The sequence below is a fragment of the Canis lupus genome, chromosome 6, assembly GCF_048164855.1.
Source record: "Canis lupus baileyi chromosome 6, mCanLup2.hap1, whole genome shotgun sequence".
In the NCBI taxonomy this organism is placed as follows: Eukaryota; Metazoa; Chordata; class Mammalia; order Carnivora; family Canidae; genus Canis; species Canis lupus.
This window is the reverse complement of record NC_132843.1, coordinates 41,128,422-41,152,823: the sequence shown is the minus strand read 5'-3', so window position 1 is coordinate 41,152,823 and position 24,402 is coordinate 41,128,422. Positions and strand designations below refer to the sequence as shown.

The following is a 24,402-nucleotide window of genomic DNA, read 5'->3' as shown; positions in this document are numbered from 1 at the left end:
CCCACACCTGAGGGACTTGCCTTAGAGCGGGGCCTGCTCCACGGCCACTTAGGAGCTTCTAAAGTGGATTAGGAAATCGTGTACTTCCACAGGGAGGGGGAGTTAAGCTCCTTTTTCCCCTCAAGACGGGAATTCAGAGATAGCGACTTGCGGAGGTGGACACAGGCTGTGGCCAGGTGTGCGCACAAACCACCGCCGGGCCCTCCAGGAAGGACAGCACCGCGCCAGACTGCCTGGGCGACTCTTTATTTAACAGCACATTTGGAAGAAGATAAGGCAACAAGGCGGTATTTTCATCATGCGGCCAGCGTTTTCCCAGGGTGAAGCCAAGGAACAAGCTTCCACGACAGTCCCTCCCAGCTCCACACAGAAGCATGGCAGGGTGTGGTGTCCGGGTGGCAAACGGTGTGTCTTTGACTGTCATTGGCTCGGACACCACTTTGGTGGGCTGCAGGTCGCTGAGCAAGAGCCGAACCCCTTCAGTACCCGGGATGCTCCTGAGACCTGGAGTGCTCAGGGTTGGGTTAAGACACACGTGGGTAACCGGTCGGTCGCCCGAGTGCCGCCCCGACCAGGCCCCTCAGCCACGCATCCTGCTTCCCCTTTCCTCCGGGACACGGACCGCTGGCGGGTCAATGTCAGGGCTGCATTTTTAAACCTGACGTTGCTTTAAATATTCCCCGCAGGGACCTTGTGTCCTTAGCTGCGGAGACACCGGCCAGCATCGTTCCCCTGGCTGAATATTGCTATAAACAGGAAAGTGTGTAAAAGTAGACTAGTGACAGATTTCAGGTTCTCTTTGAGTTGACCAAGGACTAAGTGGCTCACTGGTGTTTAATAGAACGATATGTGAATCTTCTACTCTGAAATCTGGAAGTTCTTGCTATCTCAGAAGGCATCTTTATTTTCGGTTATAATCATTAGTTTGAGCAACTGTTCCCATAATTTCAAGGTCGAGAGAAAAAATGTTCTCTGGTGGCCCGGTGCTTGGCGGACGGTCTCCAGGCAGACGAATTACGACTTTAGAGGACGGAAAAGCAGAGCCACTGCGAGGAGAAGAAGAGCCAGTCAGCCCAGAGCCACGAGCAGGAGCGACACAGCTATTCCGGTGCCCGTGGCGCCTTCTGAAAGGCGGCCTGAGAGCCAGCAAAGCGGCGCACTCACGGCTTCTCTAGCCCACGGCCAGGGGGCCACAGCCTGGCTCACAGGCCGGCCGACACCGTGACACGGGCTCAGACAACACGGCCTGCGGCTCCACACGTCCGCCTCAGAGGCCAGGCACATGCGTGTCCTGCCTGCGGCTCACCCCGAAACCAGTGGCGTTCGCCCCTGGTCTCTGTTGCAGTGAAACGGGAACCCGGTCAGATTCTGACTGAGCTGCTCTGGGACGCGCCTGGACCCCCAGCCTTGGCCCAGCTCCCCGCCCCGTGTGTCATGAGGCTGCTGGCGCGGCGGCAAGCTGCCCATCCCAGCGAAGACCCGAGCCTCCGCTGTGGACTCGACCTCAGGGTAGGTATATTTCCCGGGTCCACACAGCTAGAAAAGCGACTTAGTAACCGGCACAAATGCATTTTCAGTTGGCTAACGTCCTTTATACCGCATCACAGCAGGTGGATGGCTGCTGGGTTGCAGCCTTCCTCCAGAGTTCAAAGTTCAAGGAAAGGAGTGTCCTGTCCCTTAAACCTGCCCCTCTTGCCACTTTGCTCCTCAGTGGCCTGTGCTGCCCCAATCTCGGTTCCCCTGAGAGCAGAGGAAATGTGCGCTCCTGCCTGGCAGTGCGAGAGTCCCCCCAGCCCGGGGGTGAGAGAACATTCTGGCATCAAGACGACCAGAGAACATCTCACACTTTGCTCTTCCCAGAACTGGCGTCCTGACTCCAGGTAGTGGCCTGATGACCACCCCACAGGTGGGCATGGCCAGGGTCCAGACACCGGAGCACGGTGACTACAGACACCAAGCTTACTTACCTTCGGCAGCGTTTTTAAAGGGGAAGGAAGTGAACGGATTTGTTTTGAAAGTATTTGAAGTAGATCTGCTCTAAGAATGACAGATCTTCCCAAACCCACTTGAATTTCATCAGGGTTTTGTTACACAAGCACCGCCTCCCGTGCACGCAATTCAGCAGTTCCTGCAGCCCCTTCTACTGCCTCCTCCAGGCAGAGCTGGGAGGGAGGACAGACCCCCAGCTGGGGGTCAGCAGCCCCCAGCCAGGGCCGGGCGTGGGAGCTGCAGACTTACAGAGATGAGGTCCAGCTCTATGGTTCCAGAGCCCTCGGGGTCCAGCTGCTTAAATATCCCTGGTGAAGGAAGAAGGGGCGTCCTGTGAGCGAGCGGGAACAGAGACTGCACCGTCCCCCTCTCTGTTCGTCCCACACTATGACTTCTGCTCCCCCGTGCCCACGCTGGGGCAGGGTCTTCATGGTCCACTGCACAGACGCGCCCCAGTTCAGGCAACATCACCCGTGGTGACGGGCAGGCTGCCTTCACCCTGACAGCACCCAAATGGGCCTCTCCCCAAACAGCCACTTACTGAACAGTGTTTCCAGTCGAACCAGACACCGGACGAAATTGTCGAAGTCGATGATGAGCTCGTCATCCGCAAAGCGAGCAACGATGACCTGGTGGAGCTGACAGGGCAGCTTGAAGCCTGGAGTACAAACAAGCACACAGCCTGGGCATGAGCATCAGACGGTGCCCGTGCTCACACCTGCGCCCGCGCCACGGACGCCCGCATTGCACAGCTGCTCTTGCTCCTTGGTGCTTTCCTGGGGGCTGCCGTGCGTTGCAAAGCCAGTGCCTCTGCCCTCACTCCCGACTCCAGACTCATCGCCTTCCTGCCTGTCTCCACTGGCTGACGCCAGGCTGCCCAGCCCCGTTCTCAATCCCTTCCTGTGGTTCAAGTCTTCACCCTGTTGCTCGTGCTTCCTCTCCTGCCTCTTAGCTCTGAATCACCCTGGAGTCTAGATTGTTCCTGGATGCATGTGGCAGAAACCATTCATCATAAACTAGCACTAATTCCCGCCCTTTCCACAGAACTAGAATGGGCCATGGCTGCCTGAAATCGAGACGTTTCCCACATCCCTTGCAGCCTGCCGAGGGCCTGTGACTAAGCCCTGCTAGTGGGACATGTGTCCCGAAAAACAAGGACCCGGTCTTTCCCTCCTGCCATCCACCTGTTGCCAGGACGTCGTGGTGGCAAGCCAGTGTAGTCCCGCGGGAAGGGGCACCACCTCTGGGCCAGTGGTGAGCGTGACCAGGGGAGCCAGCCTGGCAGCACGAGGCATTGCCCCTTGTGCTTGGACCGTTTGGGAGACAAAGATGGTTATTTGGGGTCTCTGTGGCAGGATTACATCCCACCCAATAAGTGGGGAGCCCCGTGTTGTGTGCAAGGCGCTTACCCAAGGGGGGCCCAGTGAACTGAGAACTGGCTTTGCCTGCTTGGCCCGCCAGGCTCTCGGAAGGAAACTTCAAGAGGGCCTGGTGGGCAGAGCATCTGGGACTGCGTTTTATTTCATCAGTTAACTTTTAAAAGAGGAATGGAAGGGACATGCTTGTGGTGAGCCCGCGGCCACCTCACTGAACACAGCTTCCTGCCCTCTATCGTACGCAGTAAACTCTGACATGTTCTGCACGTAAAACAGAAGGGAAACCAGGTAGGAGTTCTCACCTGCTTCCTCAAGTGCTTTCCGCATCTCGTAGGAGTTCATGGTGCCAGACCGGTCCACATCGATCTCCCGGTAAATTTTCTGGAATCAAGCAGAACAGTTACGAGAACCCTGACCCGAAGCCAGCAGGCACCCTGTAGGTCGCACTGTGTGTGCAGGCAGGAGGCTCTTCTAGCTCTGTTCCCAGCCTGGCCTTGAAAAGCACCTGTGTCTCTGCCGTAAATAGCTAAGAGTGTCCACCTCACTCCACGAGCTGGCTTGTACCGTGCCTGTTGGTCAACTAGCCGGCCGCTGTGGGCTCGTGTCATTGTGTCACTTTTCTGCTGGAGCTGTCAAAAACCCAAATGACAGAAGGCTACACAGCCTCTCGAGGACACTCTGGGGGCAGCTGGAGGGGGACCCCGTTTCTGTCCACTAGCACTCAAGGGCAGGGAGCAGACCATGTCCCTCAAACAGGGTCGGTTCTGCTGTTCACATCTGCCCATCCTGCCTCCGGGGGTCAAGTGCCTGCCCCTTCACACACGCACGTCCCTGACAGAGCCACTCGCCCTGCCTTCCACCCCCGGGCGCTCACCTGGTACTTCTGGATCTTTGTCCAGAGAACATAGAACTCTTTCAGGCCCAGCTTCCCACTGCCATCTGACTGCCTGCCGTTAAGGAAGCTCCTGTGGTGTCTCCGTGTGGGCGCCCTGTCACCCGATGGCACCCACTGCGTTATTTACGAGGAGCTCCCGCTGAAGACTTTGTGCTGCACTCAGTGCCCAAACCTGCATGTAAAGGCTGGCCGATGCCCCTGGTGGCCCTGACTCTTGTTGGCTGGTCTGGGGTGCAGGGGCCCCTGACCCTACTGGGAATGAGCTGTCGGGTGACATGCAGAAGCCCTTTGTTGATTTTTGGAGTATTTCTACGGCCTTGTGTGGGACAGCTACACAGTGTTGTGAGCCCACGAGACAAAACTTTGAGCAGCTCAGACCATCCCTGCCCAGAACTTGTCTGCAAGCCAGGCAGGAAGACAGGCGAGCGCGTGACCTGGGGAAGGAGCCTGAACAAAGGGAAGGAGATGCCCACAGCAGGTGGGCCCCATGGCTGCAAACTGAGAAAAAAACCACAATCAGAGAAAAGAGATGCATGTCGGAAATGGGACAGTCTGGGGGACGTTCTCCACATGCCTGGGAAACCAACCCAAGCTGCTTGGGCACAGCTTGGCAGGCATCTCCTGCTCGCTAAGGCAGGGGGCTTCTCACGTTGCCCCAGGAGGTGTCTGAACAGGAGAGGCGGTATGACAAATTCCCCAGGTGGGGGTCTCAGACGCCTCGTCTATGCTCTGCAGCGTGAAAGGATACGTCCAGCATGTCCACCATGATTTTGCAGGTCTCGATGCTGAAGCCGTCTGACTTGATGTCCTGGCCTACAAGACAAAATGAGAGTGATGGGAAACATCCTGCAGAGCCTCGCCGTCCCTAGGAGCCCCCACGAGGATGGGGCGTGTCTGTGCCTTCCGGTACGGGGGCCACTTGACCTACATCCGATGCCACAGCAGGCTAGTGGCTGCCAGAGGGGCCAGAGTGGAGGGTGTGCTGCGTCCGCTGCTTCTTCGTGTATTTGCACATTAGCCTGTGTGTCCGCGGACTGAGAGGCCTGAGAACCAGAAGCTATCCAGAGCCCTGTGCTCTACTAGGTGACTCAGGTACAGCAGGGGGTGGCAGGTGGCAGGAGACCCTTGTCACAAGCTGGTTCTGGTACCCCACAGACCATGAGAGGCCCATCCTTTGTCACATCCTTACAAAGGTTGTGGCTTAGCCTGCCTCAACGCTGCCGTTGTGGGCTTGGACTCCTTCTTGGGCCCGGTCAGAGCCTGGGGTCAGTGGCAGCCAGGGAGGTTGCATCCCTGCGCAGCCTGGCTCTTCGCCGCCTGCCCAACCACCATCTGTGTGGGAACAAGGCAGCTTTGACGGCCACGCGCCTCAACAGCTCTGTGACTTCACTCGTGCCTGGCAGCCTCCAGGGCAAATACCCCCTTCTTGTCCTCGCTCAGGCTGCCTGGAGGAACCAGCTGTGTGGATCTTGTGCTGGGCACGCCGCCCACATTCTCTGGGATGGATGACCCGACCAGCCTGGGTGCTTCTAGAGAATTTGCTTCTGTGTCGTGGCTTAGGCCAGCTTCTAGGCGGTCCACAGCTCAGGACAGGGCGGCCTTCAGCCCTGAAGGGTCTGACATCAGCAATCCCGCCCAGGGGCAGCATCTCTTCCAGGGCAGTGCGGCTCTTGATAAATTGAGGTGAGAAAACGTGTCCCCCGGGACTGGCCCACATTTGGGGTGAATGAGCCTGAAGGTCTGTGGGAGGTGCTCCAGCTCTGCCCCAGGCCCCTCTCCCACCTCGCTCCTTCTTCCAGGAGGCCTGGCAGCTGCCTCTGGGGCCTTGCAGTCGCCGGCCTGGCTCGTGGGCTCAAGCAGAACACTGTACAAGGCTCCCTGCCACGCATGCTGGGGAGATGCTTTGTGAACTGTTCCCGTGGTGTGAGTACAAGATGGTCTGTTTGTCCTTCCACCCTGACTATGCAGTGAGATGTCGACCCCATCGACAACCGCACTAAATACAGTGGAGTTCAGGGTGTGGGGGCTTTCTGGCCAGTGTTCAGGGCTGACTCAGCCCTCCTTACCAGCAGAACATCAGAGTGACCGCCCCGTGGTGCCCCTCACAGAAGTTAGGTAGTGATCTGCCCACTTTCCAGGTGAGTAAAGAGCCCAAGGGGTCCCACGTCCCGGCTGAGAGCAACAGCTGTCAGGGGTGAGAACGAGGATGAGACCTTTGCTGTCCACCTGGAAACCTTTGTTCCTCCTTTATCGGGGCACACAGAGCATCCTCAGCCCAGTCTGGTGGTGGCAGTGGTGGCCGGCACGGGTGTTTAGGTGGGTGCAGGGGTGGCTGGAAGGGCGCGGGGAGGAGCAGGACCAGGGCCCGCTAAGAGGGCACTTACGCTTGGCCAGCACTCTTCTCAGGATGGTCTGCAGCTCAAAGGCAGAAATCTCTGCGTCCTGTGGACACGAAGCAAAGCGTGGTTATACCGTGGGCTGCAGGAAGTGTGGAGGCTTGTCCCGTGCCGGTGCACTGGGTGGGCACAGGCAGGGTCTGTGACGTCATTTCTAATGCCCCCAAACCCCAGACTGCAGGCGAGCCCCATGGCAGAAGGCCAAGATTGGCCGCAGTCCCTCCTGCCTCCAGGGCATGGGGGTGGGGACCCGTGTATGGCCCGGCCAGTGGCCAGCGGGGAAATAAGTCTCTGTGATGCCCCCTTTCCTGAGAGACAGGGATGGAGGGGCGCCTGCTGAGCACTCTGATGGGAGGCCCAGGTGAGCCGGCTTCGTGCGCCTGATGGAGAAGGGTGCCGGGCAGGTGCTGGCTGGGAACGGTCTGCAGCAGCCTGAGGCCCACACAGCGCAGGGCAGCACCCACCACGGCCCTAAGTTACTTGCATTGTCAAGATTCAAAACCCTTCTGTCCGTCCGGGATATTTTTGTGGAAATCAAAGAAAAGGCCCCACATCCCAGCAGGAGTGGAAGACACAGGAAAAGAGCTGGACGCTAAGGTGGGAGGAACACAGGGCCAGGGCTGTGAGCCAGCAGCCCCGCTGCATGGGCAGGACGTGGGCAGGAGCCCGAGTTCCCTCCACGATTACCCTCCGCCTCTGCTCGCTATCCCTTCTGCCCCTCTGGAGTCTCGCCAAGGACGAGTCTGTCCCTTTGCAGGGACCAGAGCGTGTGACGGAGCCCGCGTGGACACCCACCTCGCCTGCCAGCTGGGCAAACAGCCTTCTGAAGCCGTCGTCAATGTCGTCCTCGCTGGCGTCTATCTGGAGGGGGAGGCAAGGGGTGGGAGCAGGTCAGAGCCAAGAAGGGGTCTCCCCCATCTCCCCCGCCTCCCGCAGGCCTGAGGGCCAAGTTGCAGGCTTGAGACAAGGACGGTGTGAAGAATGAATGAAGAACTTTTCTAGTGAAGACATGAGATGGATGGAAACCATGTGAAGGGTTGGTGAGCTCCTCATATAGCATCATCTTGAACCCTCGGCCAGAACGGCCCTCTGATCTGCACTAGTGGGGATTCAGATGCAGAGCCTAGGGGATCCCTGGGTGGCACAGTGGTTTGGCGCCTGCCTTTGGCCCAGGGCGCGATCCTGGAGACCCGGGATCGAGTCCCACGTTGGGCTCCTGGTGCATGGAGCCTGCTTCTCCCTCTGCCTATGTCTCTGCCTCTCTCTCTCTCTGTGACTATCATTAAAAAAAAAAAAAAAAAAAAAGCAGAGCCTAGTTGGAATGTTCTAGAAGGCCTGCAACGGTAGCCCCCTGGAACCGTTGGGTCTCTCACTAGGTCTCTCGACAAGCACGGAGCGGCTGAGGAGTGGAGGGTTATCAGGTCCAGGGGCAGCAAGAGGAGCCTCCCAGCCTGCTGGTGGCAGTCCCCTCCCTCCACTGGATGTGTTGTGGGTGGGTCTCGTTGGAGCCCACGAGCCCCCGGGAATCACACCATCTCAGCAGCACCTCAGGGGCCTCAGGAATCTTGTCATCTGGAGACTTCATTTTACAGATAAGGAAACTGAGGCAGAGAAAGGGGAGTCACAGGAACCCCAAGTCCTGCACACAAGGGGTGAGGACCACATAGTGGCAGGTGCAGGTGCAGGACAGAGTCTAGTTTCGAGCTGTGGGCATGAAGTCCTGGGGCCTCCTAAACCCTAGCGGTTCTCTGGTGATTCTGGGCCCGGTCATCTGGAGCAGAGCTTGGAGTTAGCAGGGTGTCCCAGGGCTGCAAGTACCTCCTCAAGGTCGGCCTCGATCTCGTCGTCTACGACCCTGGGGACAGAAGGAAATCATGTCATGGCCCACATGGAAGTGTGACAGGTGGGCTGGGGGCTTGCGACTGCGTGTCCCCACACAGCAGGAACCAAGGCAGGAAAAGCCAAGCCGGAGGCCCAGCCGGAGTGCGGGGAAGCAGAGATTTCGTGCTCCTCTCTGTTGGCGCAGCCTGCCCGCACAACCCGCTTGGGGCCTGCCTCGGGGACACGCTCTCCGGTCGTGCGTGATCTCTGCCACCATAAACCTCTCACACGGGGAAGCACGCCAGGTCCCCACTGCCAACACACTTTGCTCGGGGAAGGTAGTGGCAGGGAGGCCGGGAGTGGTTGCAGCTGAAGCTCGGGCAGCGTTGGGTCCTCCACGCCCAGTGCCGTGAGCAGGGCTGGGTCCTCCGCAGCGAGTGTACTCAAGCCTTGAAGGGTCCTTCTTGGGCCCTGGATCCCACGCTAGGCCGCTGAGCATCCGACCCACTGGGGCTGCGCCTCCCAGAAGCTGGCAGGCCCACTGGACACATGGTCCTGGTCTTGGATGGAGCACACGGCAGTGGCTGTGTCCGCTGCTTCCCCTCAGGTCAAAGTCCCTGTGGTCTCTCAGTTAATCCCCTTTTGCTTAAGCTGCCTGAGGCGGATTACGTGTCCTGCCATCAAGTGCTCAACTGATAGATGTGGTCCAGGAGGTAGCCAAATCGGCAGAAGTGGGGCCATCCCGACGGTGGCGTGACAGTGGCATCAGCTGCACAGGACCCGGTGGGGTCCAGTGACCACTGAGGCCACCACTCACGCCCTGGCGTTTGCGGGCTGCTGGGCAGGAAAGTGGCCCAGGCTCTCCGCTGACATGACTAGGTTCACGGGCTGATACGTGTTGTTACAACGAACATAACAATTGGTGTTGCAGACACACGACTATCCTTGCTCCGCAGCCTCCCTGCTCTAACCACTAAGACCCCAAAGCCCGAGGGACAACATTGACGACCTTCAAGACCCCACGTCCCTGTGCTGAGCCCTGGAAGCAGGCAGGTGTCGTCCAACAGGAGTGTTCAGAGGATGCGGCGCGCCAAGGGTCAGGGACAGGCCGCGGGGACAGGAAGGGTGTGATGGGCAGAGCCACCTACTGGTAGTCGGCCTTCTTCTCTGAAAAGACCCGGACACAGAAGTCCCCGTCCTTGTTGGGCTCGAAGGTGGAGGGCACCAGGATGTACTCCCCCGGGGGCAGCTTGAACCGGTTGAGGACCTCGCGCAGGTTGATGAAAGTGTCAGAGCGCTCTCTTGCTCTGTGCGTCAGGAAGAAGTTTCTGCTGAGGTGGATGTTGGTCTGTCCGGTCATCTGATGGATAAACAGAAACAGCGGGAAGTAGAGGGTGGGAAGAGCCCCGAATCAGCATCATTTTCTCTGGGGTTGGCGACTATGTCTGGGTCACTCCGGGTCAGGAGAACGAATGCTCTGGGGGGTGTGCCGGGGGGGTCCAGGCACCCAGCTTTGCAGAGAAGCCCCATCTGCATATGGAGGTCCCTGGCCTCCTCCTCCTTGAGTCAGGGACGTGCATGTGCGGGGCACGCAGACGGAAAGCAGCCCAGCTCAGGTGTGGCCTGAGCACAGCAGGGGGAGCCCAGCGGGCCTTGGGCAGCACGGCTAGGGCAGGGTGTATGGCCGGGGCCCAGCGCGCCTTGCACGCCCAGCGTGATGGCCTCAAGGCTACTGCTGCCCTCTCGTCAGACCCACTCATGCCGGCTGTGGGCCTGCTGTGCTCTCACGCCCTTCGGCTCGCTCCGAGAGGTACGTGATGGACCAGCTCCACTGAGGGAGAAACCGAGGTTCAGAGAGGACGCGCAGCTCATCTGAGGGCACATAGCCTGCACGTGGAGCCTGGGCCTCCCTCTGCTCCTGCGCCGCCTGGCAGTTCATCTCTGAACTGGGGAGAGTGCAGGACTCTGTGAAGAGCCTCTGTGGCCCCAGGCCCGCACACCATCCACCCGGAGCAAAACCACAGGCACTTCCCAGAGGTCTGGCCTTGAGCACAGACCAACAGGTCCATGTCCCGAGTGACCTCACCAGGGCCCAGGGGGCATGGGCCTTGTCCTGTGCAGCCGCCAGCCCCTGCCCAGGCCTCATGAGACCCCTGAGCCAGCCGTCCAAGCCTGCGCCTTCGGTGACCCTGAGCCAACGCGTGCTGGACGTACCTCCTCTGGGACCTGTGGGGACAAAGGGAGGAGAAGGTGCTGAGCCCCGATTCTGGGAGGAACGCCTGAAGGCCCCTCGCCCCTACAGCTCCAGCAGCACTACAACCACTAGGGGATTATTATCCCATGGGCCCCTGCTGTTCCCATGCTGAACACAAATGTCATGACCCAGTGACAATGCCGGCAAGCCCTTCGCACCATTCCTGATTTACAAAGCATAAAACTGAGGCACAGAGCGGTGCAGGGCCTGGCCTGGGGTCTCCCTGCCCCCCACTCACAGAAGCAGGGCTGTGTCCTGGAGGAAGAGGGCAGTGAAGGGGGTCCCACTGGGCTGGGAGCCAGCAGGGTCAGCTCCCGCTCCTGCCCCGGTCTCTTATCTCCAACACGCAACTGAATGATCCCTGGGGTTTCCCAAACCTGAGAGGTGGGGGCGCAGGCAGGAGGGTCGTGGGTCACATTTCAGCGTGCATTTTCCTTGGGTTACTCTGTCCCAGATCTGACATCCTCAGCTCTGATTTCAGAGACTGAGAGGCTTAGAGTTTGTACATTGTTTGAAATGATGGCGTTTGACCAACTCTACTTGGTGAGTGGCAGGCAGGGTCCCGTCAGCGGGGGCCACGTGTCCGGTGACGAGCGAGCGGGGCCCTGTCTCTGACCCCTCACGACCCCAGGTGGCTCAGGCTGCCCCCATGACCTTGCTCTGTCCCTGACGGGCAGGGGGCCCACCTCCTGTCCTGCCCTGGGGCTTTCCCTCCTCGCCGGGCTGAGACCACGCACCTCGTAGATGCCGAAGCCGATGGTGTGCATGTCCTCGCCCATCTTGCGCTGCCGCCGCCGGTGCTTCTGGATGAGGCCCACGAGGAACGTGCAGCCGCGTTCTCCATCCTCCTGGTCCTCGTCCTCCTCTTCCAGCTTGATCACGTACTGAGGGTTCATCCAGAAGGTATCTGTGGCCAGAGTGGGACTGGACTCCGTCACTGGGGACCGGGAGCCCTAGCCGGGAAGGGGGTGCGGGAGGGGACGGCACTGGTGGGGGCGTGCAGAGAGCCAGCCCGCGTGCGCCTGGACACCACGGGAACCCTTATGTTACCACGTGCCCTGCAATCCTCTCCTGCCCGCTGCCGGGCAGGCTTATCTTGGGGACAGTTAGTCCCCCTGGAAGAACGTGGCTAGAGCTAAGCTGCTGGCCTGTGGCACCTCTCCCTCCCCAGGTCCAGTGGCTGGCCTGCACCCCCTCTGCAAACCCTGAGGCCAGGAACATCCTCTGCCCAATTTCAGCCTCTTTTTCTGTGTCCTCGTCCCCAGGCCTGTCCCATTGCCCCCAGGGTGTCTCTGCCCTTCCTGCTTCCAAAACGAGACTCATTCAGGTTGAGGGACAATTGTGTGGGTTGCCTTCCCCTCCCTGATGGGATCAAACTCTTTGTTGGGGAGATAAAGTGCAGGGCTTGGTGGACCACAGCTCCTGCCTGTTTTTGTCAATAAAGTTTTATTAGAATACAGCCATATACATTCATTTAACGGCCTTCAGTCAGTAGTAGAGCTGTGTGATGTGACTGAAACCAAGGGCAGACAGAGCCAACGTCTACCACCGGTCCCTTGAGTTTGCTGACCCCTCATCTAGCAGGTGGGAGAGTCCCGTCTGGCACTTCTACAACTGCCACTTGATGGCCACATGTCTGAGGTGAAGGATTAAGAGCACGGGAGCTAGAAGGACCCGTCAGCTTGCCCGATGACCTGCTCTGCAGCCTAGGATGCCACTGGGACCCTCAGTTTCCTCTTCCGTGGCCTAGGATCCACACGTGACCAGGACCTGCCACCACAGAGAGTCTTACAGACCAGCTCCCCACAGCCAGGCTGCCTGCATGCAAATCCCAGCCAGCTTGCAGCCCTCCCCAGGACTCCGCCTGGATGCTGCTCGTGCAGACTGAAGGGGTAGCATCTCTTCAAACCACTTGGGACAGTCCCCTGGGCCCAGCATGTGGAGTCACGTGGACTCATTTTTGCCACGTGGAGGAGAGCAGCTCCAAGACAGGGAAAAGGGGTGCAGGATCGCTGAGGGAGGGACCAACCAGGGAGCTGCGTGAGCGGGCCCTGAGGTGCGGGGGACGGCGAGGGCATGCAGGAGGGCCTTACTCGGGTAGTTCCTGCAGCCTCCAGCCGTGGAGCCCCGTCTCCAGCTCCCATCCATCTTGGTGAGCTTCCACTTCTTATAGGACTCGCTGGTGAGGGTGTCGGGGGTCAGGTTGCAAATCTCCACTCGGGAGTAGTGCCTCAGGAAGTCACTGAAAGACATCCTGGCCGAGGCAGGAACAAGGACGACCAGGTTACACGAGGACGCTGACAACGGTGACCTTCCCCCTGCAGCTGGGCCAGGAGCCACCCCCAGGCCCACAGGTAGAGGTGCAGATGCCCGGCCTGGCACCGCACTCGGGCGCTGTGCTGCTCAAAGCACTGAGCCAGGCAGCACAGACGCAGGTGGGCAGACACAGCTGCAGGCCCAGCCCTGTTCTCCAAGGGACTGTTTCTTTCCTGAGGTGTCAGGCCCACTCTGGGAGCTGGTTGGGGAAGGGCTCCTCCTCTCCAGTCTCCTCGTGGGACCTGAACCCTCCTGGGCCTTTGAAACCCCATCGTTGAGATGGACAAATGGGAGAGGCTGAGGAATAGTTTCATCGGGGTCTTCTGGTGAGTTTAGGACTACAGAAGCAGCTCCCACGCCCCTGTGCCCACGACCCAAGGACAGAGCCCTGGCCCTGCGGCCACTAACAACCTTACCAGAACTCCCCGTCCTCGTGCCGTCTGGTCAGCCTCTCCCTCACCTCTGGGTCCACCGTGTTCCAGTTGGGGCAGCTGAGAAACCAAGGGACAGGTGAGGACCGTCCCCACAGCCCCAGAGTGGGTACCCAGGGACATGCTCCCGAGCCTCCAAGGGCCAGACTCCACCGGGAGGAGTGACACGTATGCGGGCCGGAGCTGGGAAGCAGGGGGGTGAGGACAGAGAGCCCCCTGGGTGGTGGCGGCAGAAAGAGCGCAGCTGTCGGGGGAGAAGGGGTAGCACAGGCGGCCTACGCCCGGCCGCCCCTGTGAGGGGAACTGAGAGTCCCACGAGTGGCTGCCCTGGCTGGGAACCTCTCTGCACCTCCCACCCTGGGAAGGCCCGCCAGCAGGGGGACTGCACCAGGGAAGGCGTGGACTGTGAGGTGACGGATGGGTTGTGCGTGCGTCGCCGGAGCCCGGGGCTTGCAGGAGGACACACACACGCCCTAGTGGGGCAGGGAGGGGGACCTGCGGCCTCCGGGCCTGACCCCCCAGCGCAGCCCCCAGAACCTCCCAGGGGAGGGCATGCCGCTCACTTGTCATTCCACTTCCCGGTCCACTCCACTTCGCCCCAAGGGTTGCGGATGCGGATCAGCTTCTGCAGGCTGCCCCCACTTTCGACCTGAAGGTGGGGTGCAGGAAGGAGAGGGGAGCTGCTGAGCTCAAGCCCGGCCTGGGGGGGCTTCTCCATCAGCTGAGAGGGGTCGGGTCCGGGTCATGAAATGGGAAGGGCTGACCCCAGGCCCCCTGCCACTGCCAGTGTGGACCACTCCTTGGGTCCACTCTTGCAGGACGCAGCTCCTTGATTGGTCTCGAGCCTGCGGCAGCAGTGTCCTCATTCTCCTCATTCTAGATGCCATGGCATGGGGCCCCCAGCCTCCCGACTAGAGCGGGACCTGCTGTGGTCCCAGGGCGAGGGCACCTTCCCACCTGCGCAGGAATTCTGCAGATGCAGAGTGGTCACGCTGCCTAGACCTGGAGCCCTGGGCGGGCGCTACAGGGGACATGCTGTCGAGGTGGGAAGATGTGTGAACACGGGCTCTGCGTGAGATGCTGTCATGGGATGAAAACCTGACAACAGCACTGATGTCACATGAGAGCCTGGGAGGCGAATGTGGAAGTCTCGTGACGTATGTGCCTGACCTACCAACGGCTCAGAAAACAGACGTGCAGATACTGAGTCTACAGAAGCAGTACCTGGATGTTTTCTTTTTTAAAAAATATTCTTATTTATTTATTTGAGAGAGAGATAGTGAGAGAGAGAGAGCATGAGTGGGGAGGAGAGAGAGAAGCAGACTCCTTGCTAAGCAGGGAGCCCCCCATGGGACTCGATCCCATGACCTCAGGATCACGACCCAAGCCAAAGGCAGACGCCCAACCAACTGCGCCACCCAGGAGTCCCAGTACCTGGATGTTTATGATTGTTCTAGCCTTTCAACCTTTCCATTGACTTGAGCTTTTTCAAAATAAAAATGTGTCCATGTCTTGGGTGTGGTGGGCTCGGGAATAAAATAAAAATTTAAGGTTTAAAACAGAACGGAGCCATGGACACGTCTGAAGACATGGGGTTCTGTACTCGCCCTGATGCCGGCTGCTGACTGGGGCGTGTGGCGTTACTGTGACACTGGGGAGCCGCGGCGCCCGCCACCACAGCTCCCTGCAGACATCACCCCTCTGACTGGAGGACACTCCAGGCCAGGGAGTTTGAGAAATGTGCCCAGGCCATGCAGCGGGCCAGAGGCGGCCAGACCGGAACAGGAATTCAGCACTGATGCTGCGGTGACATCAATCGCAAAAGCACCATTTTGAGAATCTAAAACACTGTATGGATGCGATCCCTGTTCCTTTATATCTAGCCGGTCGGGAAGAGCAAGGCGAGTGTGAACGAAGCATAGGGAGCACGCCAGAGCTGGCCCGTGGCCCACAGAGGGCAGACATGGGGCGCAGCGGCCCTTGAATCGCTGGCCTCGCTCCCTTGGCTTCAGGAGTTCAAGGCCTGGTAGAGGAGGGGCCGTGGGAGTGCAGGACCCACTAAGCTGGGGGGCAGTCCTCTGCGGTGTTAGGGAGAAGACACCCCTGCAAACTCTGCCGGCCTTACCTCCTCGGCCCCAGTGACTGAGTACGCGTGCCCCTTCACCAGCTTCTGGAACGTGATGGCCTCTGAGTCTGCCATGCTGGTGATCTGGAAAGATGGGAAGAGTCAGGCTGCCCACCTTCTTTCATAGAGGGTCTCTGCTACTTGCGGGATGGGGTGCCACCCAACTCACGGATCACCTGATAAAGGCAATTATATCTTCACATTTACTAGACTGAATTTTGTTTTTTAGCAAGTTGGACAGAAATTTTGCCCGTGGAAGCTGGGGCCTCCCTCTCTGTCCCCACAGGGAATGAGTCCTGGGTAGCACAGGGTTGGGGTGGGGGTGGGATGCTCAGCCTCTGTCCAGAGGATGCCTGGGGGCAGGACGTGATGCACACCTCCCAGCTTCTGGAGGAAAGGGCCCCTCCCGAAGTCTTTCCCAGGGCCTTGGACCCTGCAGCAATGAAGGGTAAGGTACCTGGCTCCAGGCCCATGCAGGCCCTGTCCACAGGGACAAGTGTCTGCACAGGGTGTTTCCCCCAGACCAGCGGAGGACAAGGGGCTCCCTGGGCACTAGTGGAGGGCAGGGGGTTCCCAGGGGACCAGCCGAGGGCAGGAGCTTCCCTGGGGACCAGCCGAGGGAATGGGGTCCCAGGGCCTGAGGTCCAGGCTGGTGATGCACAGGAGGTGGGTGTCGGAAGTGGGCTGGGGCCACCTTCGCCCACCAGCTGTCCCCCAGACAGCCTGGAAGTTGCTGACCAGCCATGGGTTCCAGGTGAGGCACAGTGTAGTGGACCGGGACGGACGTGCCAGCTACAGCAGGTGGTGGGGCCTGGACTCACGTCTATGGAGCAGCCGAGGAGGGAGCCTTTCTGCAGAGCCTTCTGGATGATCCTGAACAGGTCAGGGGGGGCCTTCCTCAGCTCGTACCACTCCGCGATCCCCCCGGTAAAGTCCTCAAAGCCCTCAGTGGTGGCACCCCCCGAGAGTGCCTCGTAACAGCCGTTGATCCTGAGGGAGGACAGATCCTGCTGCCACTGCTGCTTCCCTTTACTGGATGCTCCAGGGACCGTCCACTCGGGATCCCCTCGGCTTGGGCTCCAGCAAATCTAGTCTTCCAGGTGGAAGGACCGGTGGTTATCTGGTCCGACCCCCCGTACTCATGGTTTGGACATCCTCGTAGCAAAGGGCAGGGCTGCTCATTGGCTGTTTGGCATCTAAAGCTTAAAGGACAACTCCACAACAAAAGCAATTCCAGGTGCACACGCACAGTGCTGCTCCTCCCACCCTCCTGCCCCACGGCGTCCCATGGCTTCTAGCGGTGCTGTTGAGGCAAGTGACTGAGAAGTGGCTCCCAGACCCCCGACTGTCACAGCTGGGGGGGCTGGCCCTCCTCCCCAGCAGTGGCTGCAAGGGCCAGGAGCCCTCTGGGTGCCGCAGAGTCTGGGCGGCACAGTCGGGATGAGGTCACGGGGTTCCTGCCCAGGGAGGTCATGGGAAACCACATCTCATTGCACACCGTAGATTCTGCACAAGCTTCCAGACTTCTACCTCTGCACTGGACGGTTCTGCCCAGTAGTAGAAACTCTGTGGTATTTAGCTGACAAAAATGTGATCTGACCTGCCAAGCACGTAGGGGTCCTTCTCAAGGCCAGTCTGCGCCACACTGGCTCCTGTGCGTGTGTCTACGCAGGGTGAGCACGATCACCCGTCCAGGCGCGATGCGGCCAGGCACCCCACCTGCATTCACTCCTTGAATCTAGAGCGCAATTCTGGAACAGGTAGTTCCTGACCACCACCCGTCTCTTCCAGAATGCAGGGCAGTTGGGGCAGGCTGCTGGAGGGAAGGGCACGCTCACGCTCACTCACTTGGCGTAGGCCTTCTCCAGCAGCGCGCTCCAGAACTCGCTGCCCTCTGCAGAGTGCACGAAGAGCAGCTCCCCGTTCTTGGTGGGCAGCCTGTCGTCCACCACCACCTCCACCCACTCGCCGTACTGCCAGAACTGTGGGTCGGGGACAGAGACAGGACAGGGTGGCCCGGGGTGAGCTGCGGGAAGGGCCAGTGGGCGGGCTGCCGCCTGGGGATCCCAGCCTCAGAGGCACCGGCTCCTCCCTGCCCGGCCCCTGGCACCGTGAGCCCATCCCGGGAGGAGACCTCCCACCCTCCTCCTCCTGGCAAGTCCTCGCTGAGAAGCCCAGGGCAGAAGCTCCTGTCCACACTCGCCTCTCGGGCACCCTGCCTGCACCTCATGCTCTCAGGATAGGACTTCTCATTTACCAGCCTGAAGGGAGGACAGTGAGTGGTACCTCGCCATTGACTCAGACCCCCCAGAACAGGCTTGAAACTTGGGAATTAACTCGAGTGCCTTGCACTACGTCCCTCCTTGCCTGTCTCAAGAGGCTCCCCACTGCTATTCCTGCAGGGTCTCCCCGTCAGGGACAGGGTCCCTGTCAGGAGCAGGCCAGAGAGCTTGCTGCAGCCTCTCCAGGTCCTCTGTAGGACAGCACGGTCCTAGGGGTTTGCAAACCCCAGGATCTGATAAACGTGGCTGAGCCAGGGAACCTGTTCCTAGCTTCTAGGATCTATTCTAGCTCCTCCCGCCGGGACCTGTCCTCAGCTGCCCCCCCAGGACCTGTGCTCAGCTCCCCCATCCCGGGACCTGTCCTCAGTTCCCCCCACAGGACCCATCCTCAGCTCCCACCCCGGGATCCATCCTTAGCTCCCCCACCCTGGGACCCGTCCTCAGCTCCCCACCCCGGGACCCGTCCTTAGTGGCCCCCTGACCCATCCTCTGCACCCCGGGACCCGTCCTCAGCATCCTCCAGACCTATCCTCAGCACCCCCCACCGACCCGCCCTCAGCACCCCCAGGACCCATCCTCAGCAATCCCCCTGACCCATCCTCAGAACCCCACCAGACCCATCCTCAGCAACACCCCCAGCCCGTCCTCAGCTCCCCCCAACCGGGACCCAATCTCAGAACGCCCCAGGACCTGTCTTAGTCCCCCAGGACCCACTGGGGAGAAGTGTGTGCCAACATTAACTCACCTGGAAGTGGAAGATCCCTGCATAGTTTTCCTGGAAGCTCTGGTTCGGGGGCACAACACGAGCCAGGACCTCTTCGTTCAAGGTCAGGGAGGCAATGGCTGCCAGCAGCCAGCAGTCACCTGTGGACACAGCACAGAGCTCTGAGCAGGGGGCTCAGTGCCAGGAGGATGCTGGTGCTGGACACCTCGTCCCGCCTCCAGGAGCTTGAAGCTGCGGACAAGCCACCAGGGGACAGGCAGGTTGGAGGGTTTGGGTGACCCAGACGGAGGCAGGAGAACTCACTCTTGGAAAGACCTGTGACAGTCATGCTGTCCTCCCAGCTCAGCCACGGAGGGCACGGCAGGGGCCTCTGAAATGACGAGGGACACTTCTGGAGCACGGGTGGAGGTGGGGAGCGGTCGGCAGGGAGGAGGGCGTAGGGGCAAGGGAAGGCGGGCCAGCAGGTCCCACACAGGGTGTCCTGCATGTCCCTGAGTGGGTGGGAGCAGGTTCCAGGGTCAGAGAAGTGCATTGTCGAGCTGCTCCCCTGGGCAAGAGCACATGGATGGTCACTTCTGAGGTATGGGAGGGCACCGCACAAGGGGCACAAGAACAAGGACAGTCAGACGGGCCCCCCGCAGCCGCAGTGCCCCCTGTGGCACACAGGACCACGCGGTCACGGCAGCACGGCAGCAGGCAAAGCTCTGATGTGCCTGCGGCTCCGGCAGCAGGTGCTCAGCACGCAAGCACCGCGACCCTGTTGCACGGTTAGAAGCGAGCCGTGGGCAGCAACAGTGTGCCGTGGGGGGCTCGCATTTACCTCCCAAGGCCACCGATGGAGGCTCCGGGGGAGGCTGAGGAAATCTAGTTTGTGCTAAAGGAGTGAGCACCCTCCTACCACTTCCCAAGGCGGTAACAGGAAACAGCCTTGGATGAGTTCATGTGCATCGCTGGATTTACGTTTACTGAGGGACGGGCCTCTTGCAGGTGCTACTGAAGGTCACGGAGCTCTTTTCTCTTCTTGTCCACCCCTTGGTGTCCTGATGATTCCTAAACGGGACAGTCCTGCTGATGCTCAGAAAGGATGGTGCGCACAGCTCTCTGAGGCCCCAGCCTGACCAGGGCAAACGAATCCTCTGGCTCCTGCGCTGAGTGGGTACAGCGGTGCTGGGGACTCAGCTTTGGCTTTCCTGTGCTCCTCCCGGGAACCCCACATCCCTCTGTGAAACCAGCTGCCCGGCACACTCAGTCTGCAATGTTTCCATGGTGTGGACCCTGTCCCAATTCCAGAGGCAGGCCTGTGGCCACCCAGGCATCACATTGCCCCACCTGCAGTGGTTGGGTTGGAGAAGGTTCTGTGGCCCAGCCAGAGCCTGTGAGGTGCCACGAGACCTTTACGGGGGCTTTGGCAAGAGTGGACAAATGTCTGCTGCATCGGCTCAGTGATGTACAGTCTACTGCTGCCGTGGGAGGGGCAGCCCGCCTGAGAACGGGCCATCTCAGAGGAAGAGGGGCTGGGAGGTAGAAGGAATTTAGAAACCAGGTCCTGCTGGCATCACTGGAGACCCGAATCAAGCCACACCTGCAGCCTGCTCTGCCATGGACTTTCCTGCCACTTGAATGGATGACCTCCGTTTCCTGAGTGCCCGGGCAGTGTAGGCACCAGCCCTCACTTGCTGAACCTTCTGATGTGCCAACCAGTCTCCTCGGAGCTTCAGGGTCATTACCCTGAAGAGGTCATTACCTCATCTATTCCTCTCAATGCTCTGTGAGGAGTATGGACGTCTCCACGTCAGTAGGAGTAGGACATGGCTCAGGGGGTGTTTCCATCCATCAGATCTCAGAGACAGCCTTTTGGGCCAAGCAGGCCTTTATGGAAATCAAAGTAGAGACCTTTGGGTGTGTTGACAACACGGAGCTTGCAGAGAAACATGGCAGCGGGAGTCTTTAGGAGTCACAGGGATGTAAGTGTACGCAGAGGGGCTTCCCTGTCCTGAGCCCACATGCTGCCTGGTCAATAAAACAGACCATCTTCTGGACGTTTTTGAGCATCTCGCTCTCCCGCCTAGAGGATGGACCCATCACGTGTTGGTGGTTCCTGGGGTCACGAGATCCCCTCCCCTAACCTCTCATGGCTCTGGGCCTTCTCTGGAAGCCTGCAAATGCCTGTGATTCTTATTCTTCTTGAGTGAATTTGAGATTTTTCTGGGCATCCTGCAAAACGCTGGGATTTGAGTCTGTCAACTCGAGGAGGAGGAAAGCCCTGTGGACAAAGTGGACCCAAGTGTAGGGATCCTGGAGACAGAGTCCCAAAACTACAGCTCCCACACTTGCTGTGCAGTCGCCGAAGAGCTGCCCAGGGTGCTGGGGCTGCAGGCACAAGGTGGCCACTCCAATATCCTCCTGGTTTGCGTTCCCTGGGTCCCCAGCATCAGTGCAGGACCGGTCACCTGCTCTGTGGCCATGAGGTCACAGCTGTTCTTGGGCCATGACTAAATGAAGGTCATGTGGCTTCAGGTCGTGTTTATCAGGACCACACATCTAGGCCCGTGCTGGCCATACACCCAGCTCGGATTACCGTTCCCCAGCAGGCCCAGAGATCAGTGGCCTCGTGCCATGGTCTCGGTCTCCCCTGGCCGCCCCTGCCCTGCGGATGGCTGCTCTCCTGGAGCCTGGCTGGTTCAACCTACGGGCTCCTCTGAAAGGGCCCATCATCCCAGAACGTTAGCTGGATGACAGAACCATGGCTTTGAGGGGTCGAGTTCCTTGCTTGAAGTCGCGTGTCGTGGGAGGAGCAGAGTACTCACGGGCCGGTCCCCACCCCCGCCTCTGCCCGTAGCCACAGCAAGCAGCTAGCGTTCTGGATGACGCTCCATAGGTCACAGAGAACGTGCTGCACCTTTGTCTGTGAGCCTCTGACACGACTGCCCTCGCCGTCATCGCCTTCCTGGGGTGAAGAAATTGAAGCTGGGGGGCGGGGCATGTACACCCGGTAACTGGCAGGTCTCGCCAGCATATCATCTAAGTCAAACCCTGGATTTTGTCTCAAAACTGAACCTTGCTGGAGATTTCTTTTGGTTCAAGGGCGTCCGATTCCTTTAGCGAAGGAGAGACCCCACTTGGAGTATCCAACTGCAATTCAAATGTCAAACTAAGGGGTACCCGGCCTCCTGGACCCCTTCAGGCCATGGGCTCATGGGACAGAAGAACTCGATGCTGCCTGACGCACCGTGATTCACCAGGACAAGGGATGGTGGCCTGTCATCACACCATCAAACCCAGGCCACCAGAAAAACAGCCAACAAGCAGGAACGAGAGCCAGAGTGTTTTATAGCCAAAGACCTGAAACAGTTCCCATCGGTGCTCCAGGCTGTGGGTTCAAGGTTGGGAGGTCCCCGAACAGCATCCTGATCTTATGTCCATTAAGCTGGAGGCACCAGAAATCCTACTTTGTACCCTAACTCCCTGACTCTCCCTTGCAGAGTGAACCTGTCTTCCTTACTCACCCCTGCTTGAGTGAGCTGCTCAGTATCAAGCACTGGGCTAGTCCCATCCGTGAGGCTCACTATGAGTTAGGCCCCAAGCTCTACCAAGATCCCTGCGTGGCCCTCTCGTTTCATCACAGAACACACAGGTGGGTGCCGTCAGCCCATCACACCTGAGGACAGGAGGCCCAGGGAGGCCTGTGACTCACCCCAAGACCCCGTAACACGTGGCCGTCAGGTGGGTCTGAGCAAAGCTCTTACTGTGTGACCCACACAGTCTCCTTTGCAAACAGGTGCCAATTTCCAAGGCACCTAATTCACAGGATTTGGTGGTGGGGACTCTGTCTTTGAGAGGAGACTTGGTTGTTTCAGTGTCTGGCTGCACAGTGCGCTCACTAGCACCCTGCTGCCGCCTGGACACCTCATCCACATGGGGCCTTCTCCCCACCACCCCGGGATACCTGTCCCAAAACCTCCTGCTCCAGCCTCAGATCCTCCATCCCCTCTGTCAAGGTCAGCTCCTATCTGCCCCCAAATGACTCAAATAGCCCTCCCGCCCTGGACGGTCCTGCCTGGACTTGCTTCTGGGGAGGTGACTTGGGTAAAGTCCCTGGAGCCGCACCCAGAGAGCCCGTGCAGGCCAGTGGCATCAGGATCTGGGTACAACCCGGCTGGTTCGGGACAGGAGGGATGGTGACGCACCTGCCTGCCACTCTACTGGTGTAGCTCAGGAAAGCCTGCGAGGGTGTCCTTCAGTGACCAGGACTGCCCGGGAAAGCTGCCACATGGATGGGCTTGGAAGGACGCCGGTGTGCAGTTCTATAGGGTTTAAATTATCTGACTGCAAGAGACAAGTGAGGGCAGGCAGCCCCCCAGACCACACGGGACTGTCCCTGAGCAGCGCACCATAAAGCCTAAGCCAGCTGCAGTGTCTGCTTACATACACTCGGTCACCACTGGTGACCTGTCCTCACTTAATCCATTGTCTCAGGGCAGAGGTGACCATCTTGAGGAGTCGTCTGCCTCCCCATGTCCAGTGCACACCCTCATTCTGCCCTCTACCCCCGAGCTGGCCCCCCTGGACGAGATCATGGGCTCCCAGTGCCTCTGGCAGCTGGTGGGTTTGGCCAATGGAAGTCCTGGGGAGCACAGGGAGGAAAGAGGGTGTGGGGAGTCACAGGGAGGGAGGAGGGTGTGGAGAGAGTATTTCTTCCTGGGCTGGACTTGAGCTGTGTCCCTTGACCCCGGGCACGGCTCCCTCGAGGTGGCATCTGGGCATGATCCACTCACACCCAGTTCTAGAATTCTAACACCGACTCCACCTCCTAAATCAGGGCCTCTCCTGCCAGGGAGCTGGTTATGCTACCTCACTGGATCTCAGAAGGCTTCCAACACACAGCGTGTATGGCCAGAGGTGTTCAAGACTTCACCAACTGCCATCTGTCTCTCATCAGCCATTCACCCCAAACTAACTCAGAGGGCGCCATCCTGCCTGGAGAGGCTCAGATAATCATTTACCCCATTTAAAATGTGGCCCAGATTCCTGGCTAGAAAGTCATCATCGTAAAAATGCCATTTCCTCTTAAGTTAGTCTATAAACGCAATGCAATTCCAACAAAAATAGTGAGAGGATATTTAACATTGGGAACTTAGCTGTTCTAAAGTTTTTAAGGAAAAATTAAACATCAAACACAGAAAAAAGTCTAGAAGGAAGAGAGTCTAGCTCTAACAGGTATTAAAACAGGCATAAAGCCACAATAATTAAAAGAGTGCAAAACTTGTGCATGAGAATACAGATACATGGCATTGAACAGAAAGTTCAGAAATCATTCCACACAGGAATTTAGTGCAGTCACTCATTATTCACATGTGGAATTGGAACAATTAAGTGGCCACCTAGAAAAAAATCAAGTTCTAGCTCATCCTGTCACAGGGATAAATTCTAAATGGAATAACATTCATGTTTAGGTGTTTAACATTATATATCTTAAGTATATGCTTAAGATATTATTTACATATTCCCACATAAATATGGAAAATCTAGCCATTTGTTTTATTTACATGTTTATTGCCTATGTATTTATACCATATATCTTATCTGCATTTTAGTATGTTTACATTATGATAACATTATACATACAGTATTTTTATAAATCCATAGGCATTCTGGAAAAGACAACGGGGGAATTCCAATATAATCTGAGTGGAGACAGGCTATCACATTGTAACCTGGAAGCCATAAACCTTTTAAATGATAAACTTAACTATGCTAAAGTAAAAAAAAAAAATCTACATGATAAAAAAAAAT

The 24,402-nt window shown here is 58.5% G+C and overlaps 1 protein-coding gene across 2 annotated transcripts in view; it reads right to left on the bottom strand.

Moving 5' to 3' along the window:
• Positions 1-230: 230 nt before the first annotated feature.
• Positions 231-24,402, bottom strand: part of CAPN2 (calpain 2) — a 38,110-nt gene continuing 13,938 nt past the window's right edge. Inside the window, exons 3-21 of one of the 2 annotated variants that reach the window (XM_072830117.1) lie at positions 18,631-18,749; positions 17,452-17,585; positions 16,425-16,593; positions 15,604-15,687; positions 14,042-14,127; positions 13,464-13,538; positions 12,825-12,985; positions 11,469-11,638; positions 10,692-10,703; positions 9,626-9,837; positions 8,475-8,511; positions 7,452-7,517; positions 6,645-6,702; positions 5,009-5,073; positions 4,240-4,308; positions 3,668-3,746; positions 2,531-2,647; positions 2,239-2,297; positions 231-1,046 (exon numbers count right to left, since the gene is read on the bottom strand). In XM_072830117.1, the coding sequence (XP_072686218.1) occupies positions 1,023-1,046; positions 2,239-2,297; positions 2,531-2,647; positions 3,668-3,746; positions 4,240-4,308; positions 5,009-5,073; positions 6,645-6,702; positions 7,452-7,517; positions 8,475-8,511; positions 9,626-9,837; positions 10,692-10,703; positions 11,469-11,638; positions 12,825-12,985; positions 13,464-13,538; positions 14,042-14,127; positions 15,604-15,687; positions 16,425-16,593; positions 17,452-17,585; positions 18,631-18,749 (1,796 nt within the window). In that variant the 3' untranslated portion in view covers positions 231-1,022. Of the gene's footprint in view, positions 1,047-2,238; positions 2,298-2,530; positions 2,648-3,667; positions 3,747-4,239; positions 4,309-5,008; positions 5,074-6,644; positions 6,703-7,451; positions 7,518-8,474; positions 8,512-9,625; positions 9,838-9,893; positions 10,704-10,969; positions 11,109-11,468; positions 11,639-12,824; positions 12,986-13,463; positions 13,539-14,041; positions 14,128-15,603; positions 15,688-16,424; positions 16,594-17,451; positions 17,586-18,630; positions 18,750-24,402 lie in introns of those variants that run through there. The other variant, XM_072830116.1, reaches the window with a different exon arrangement.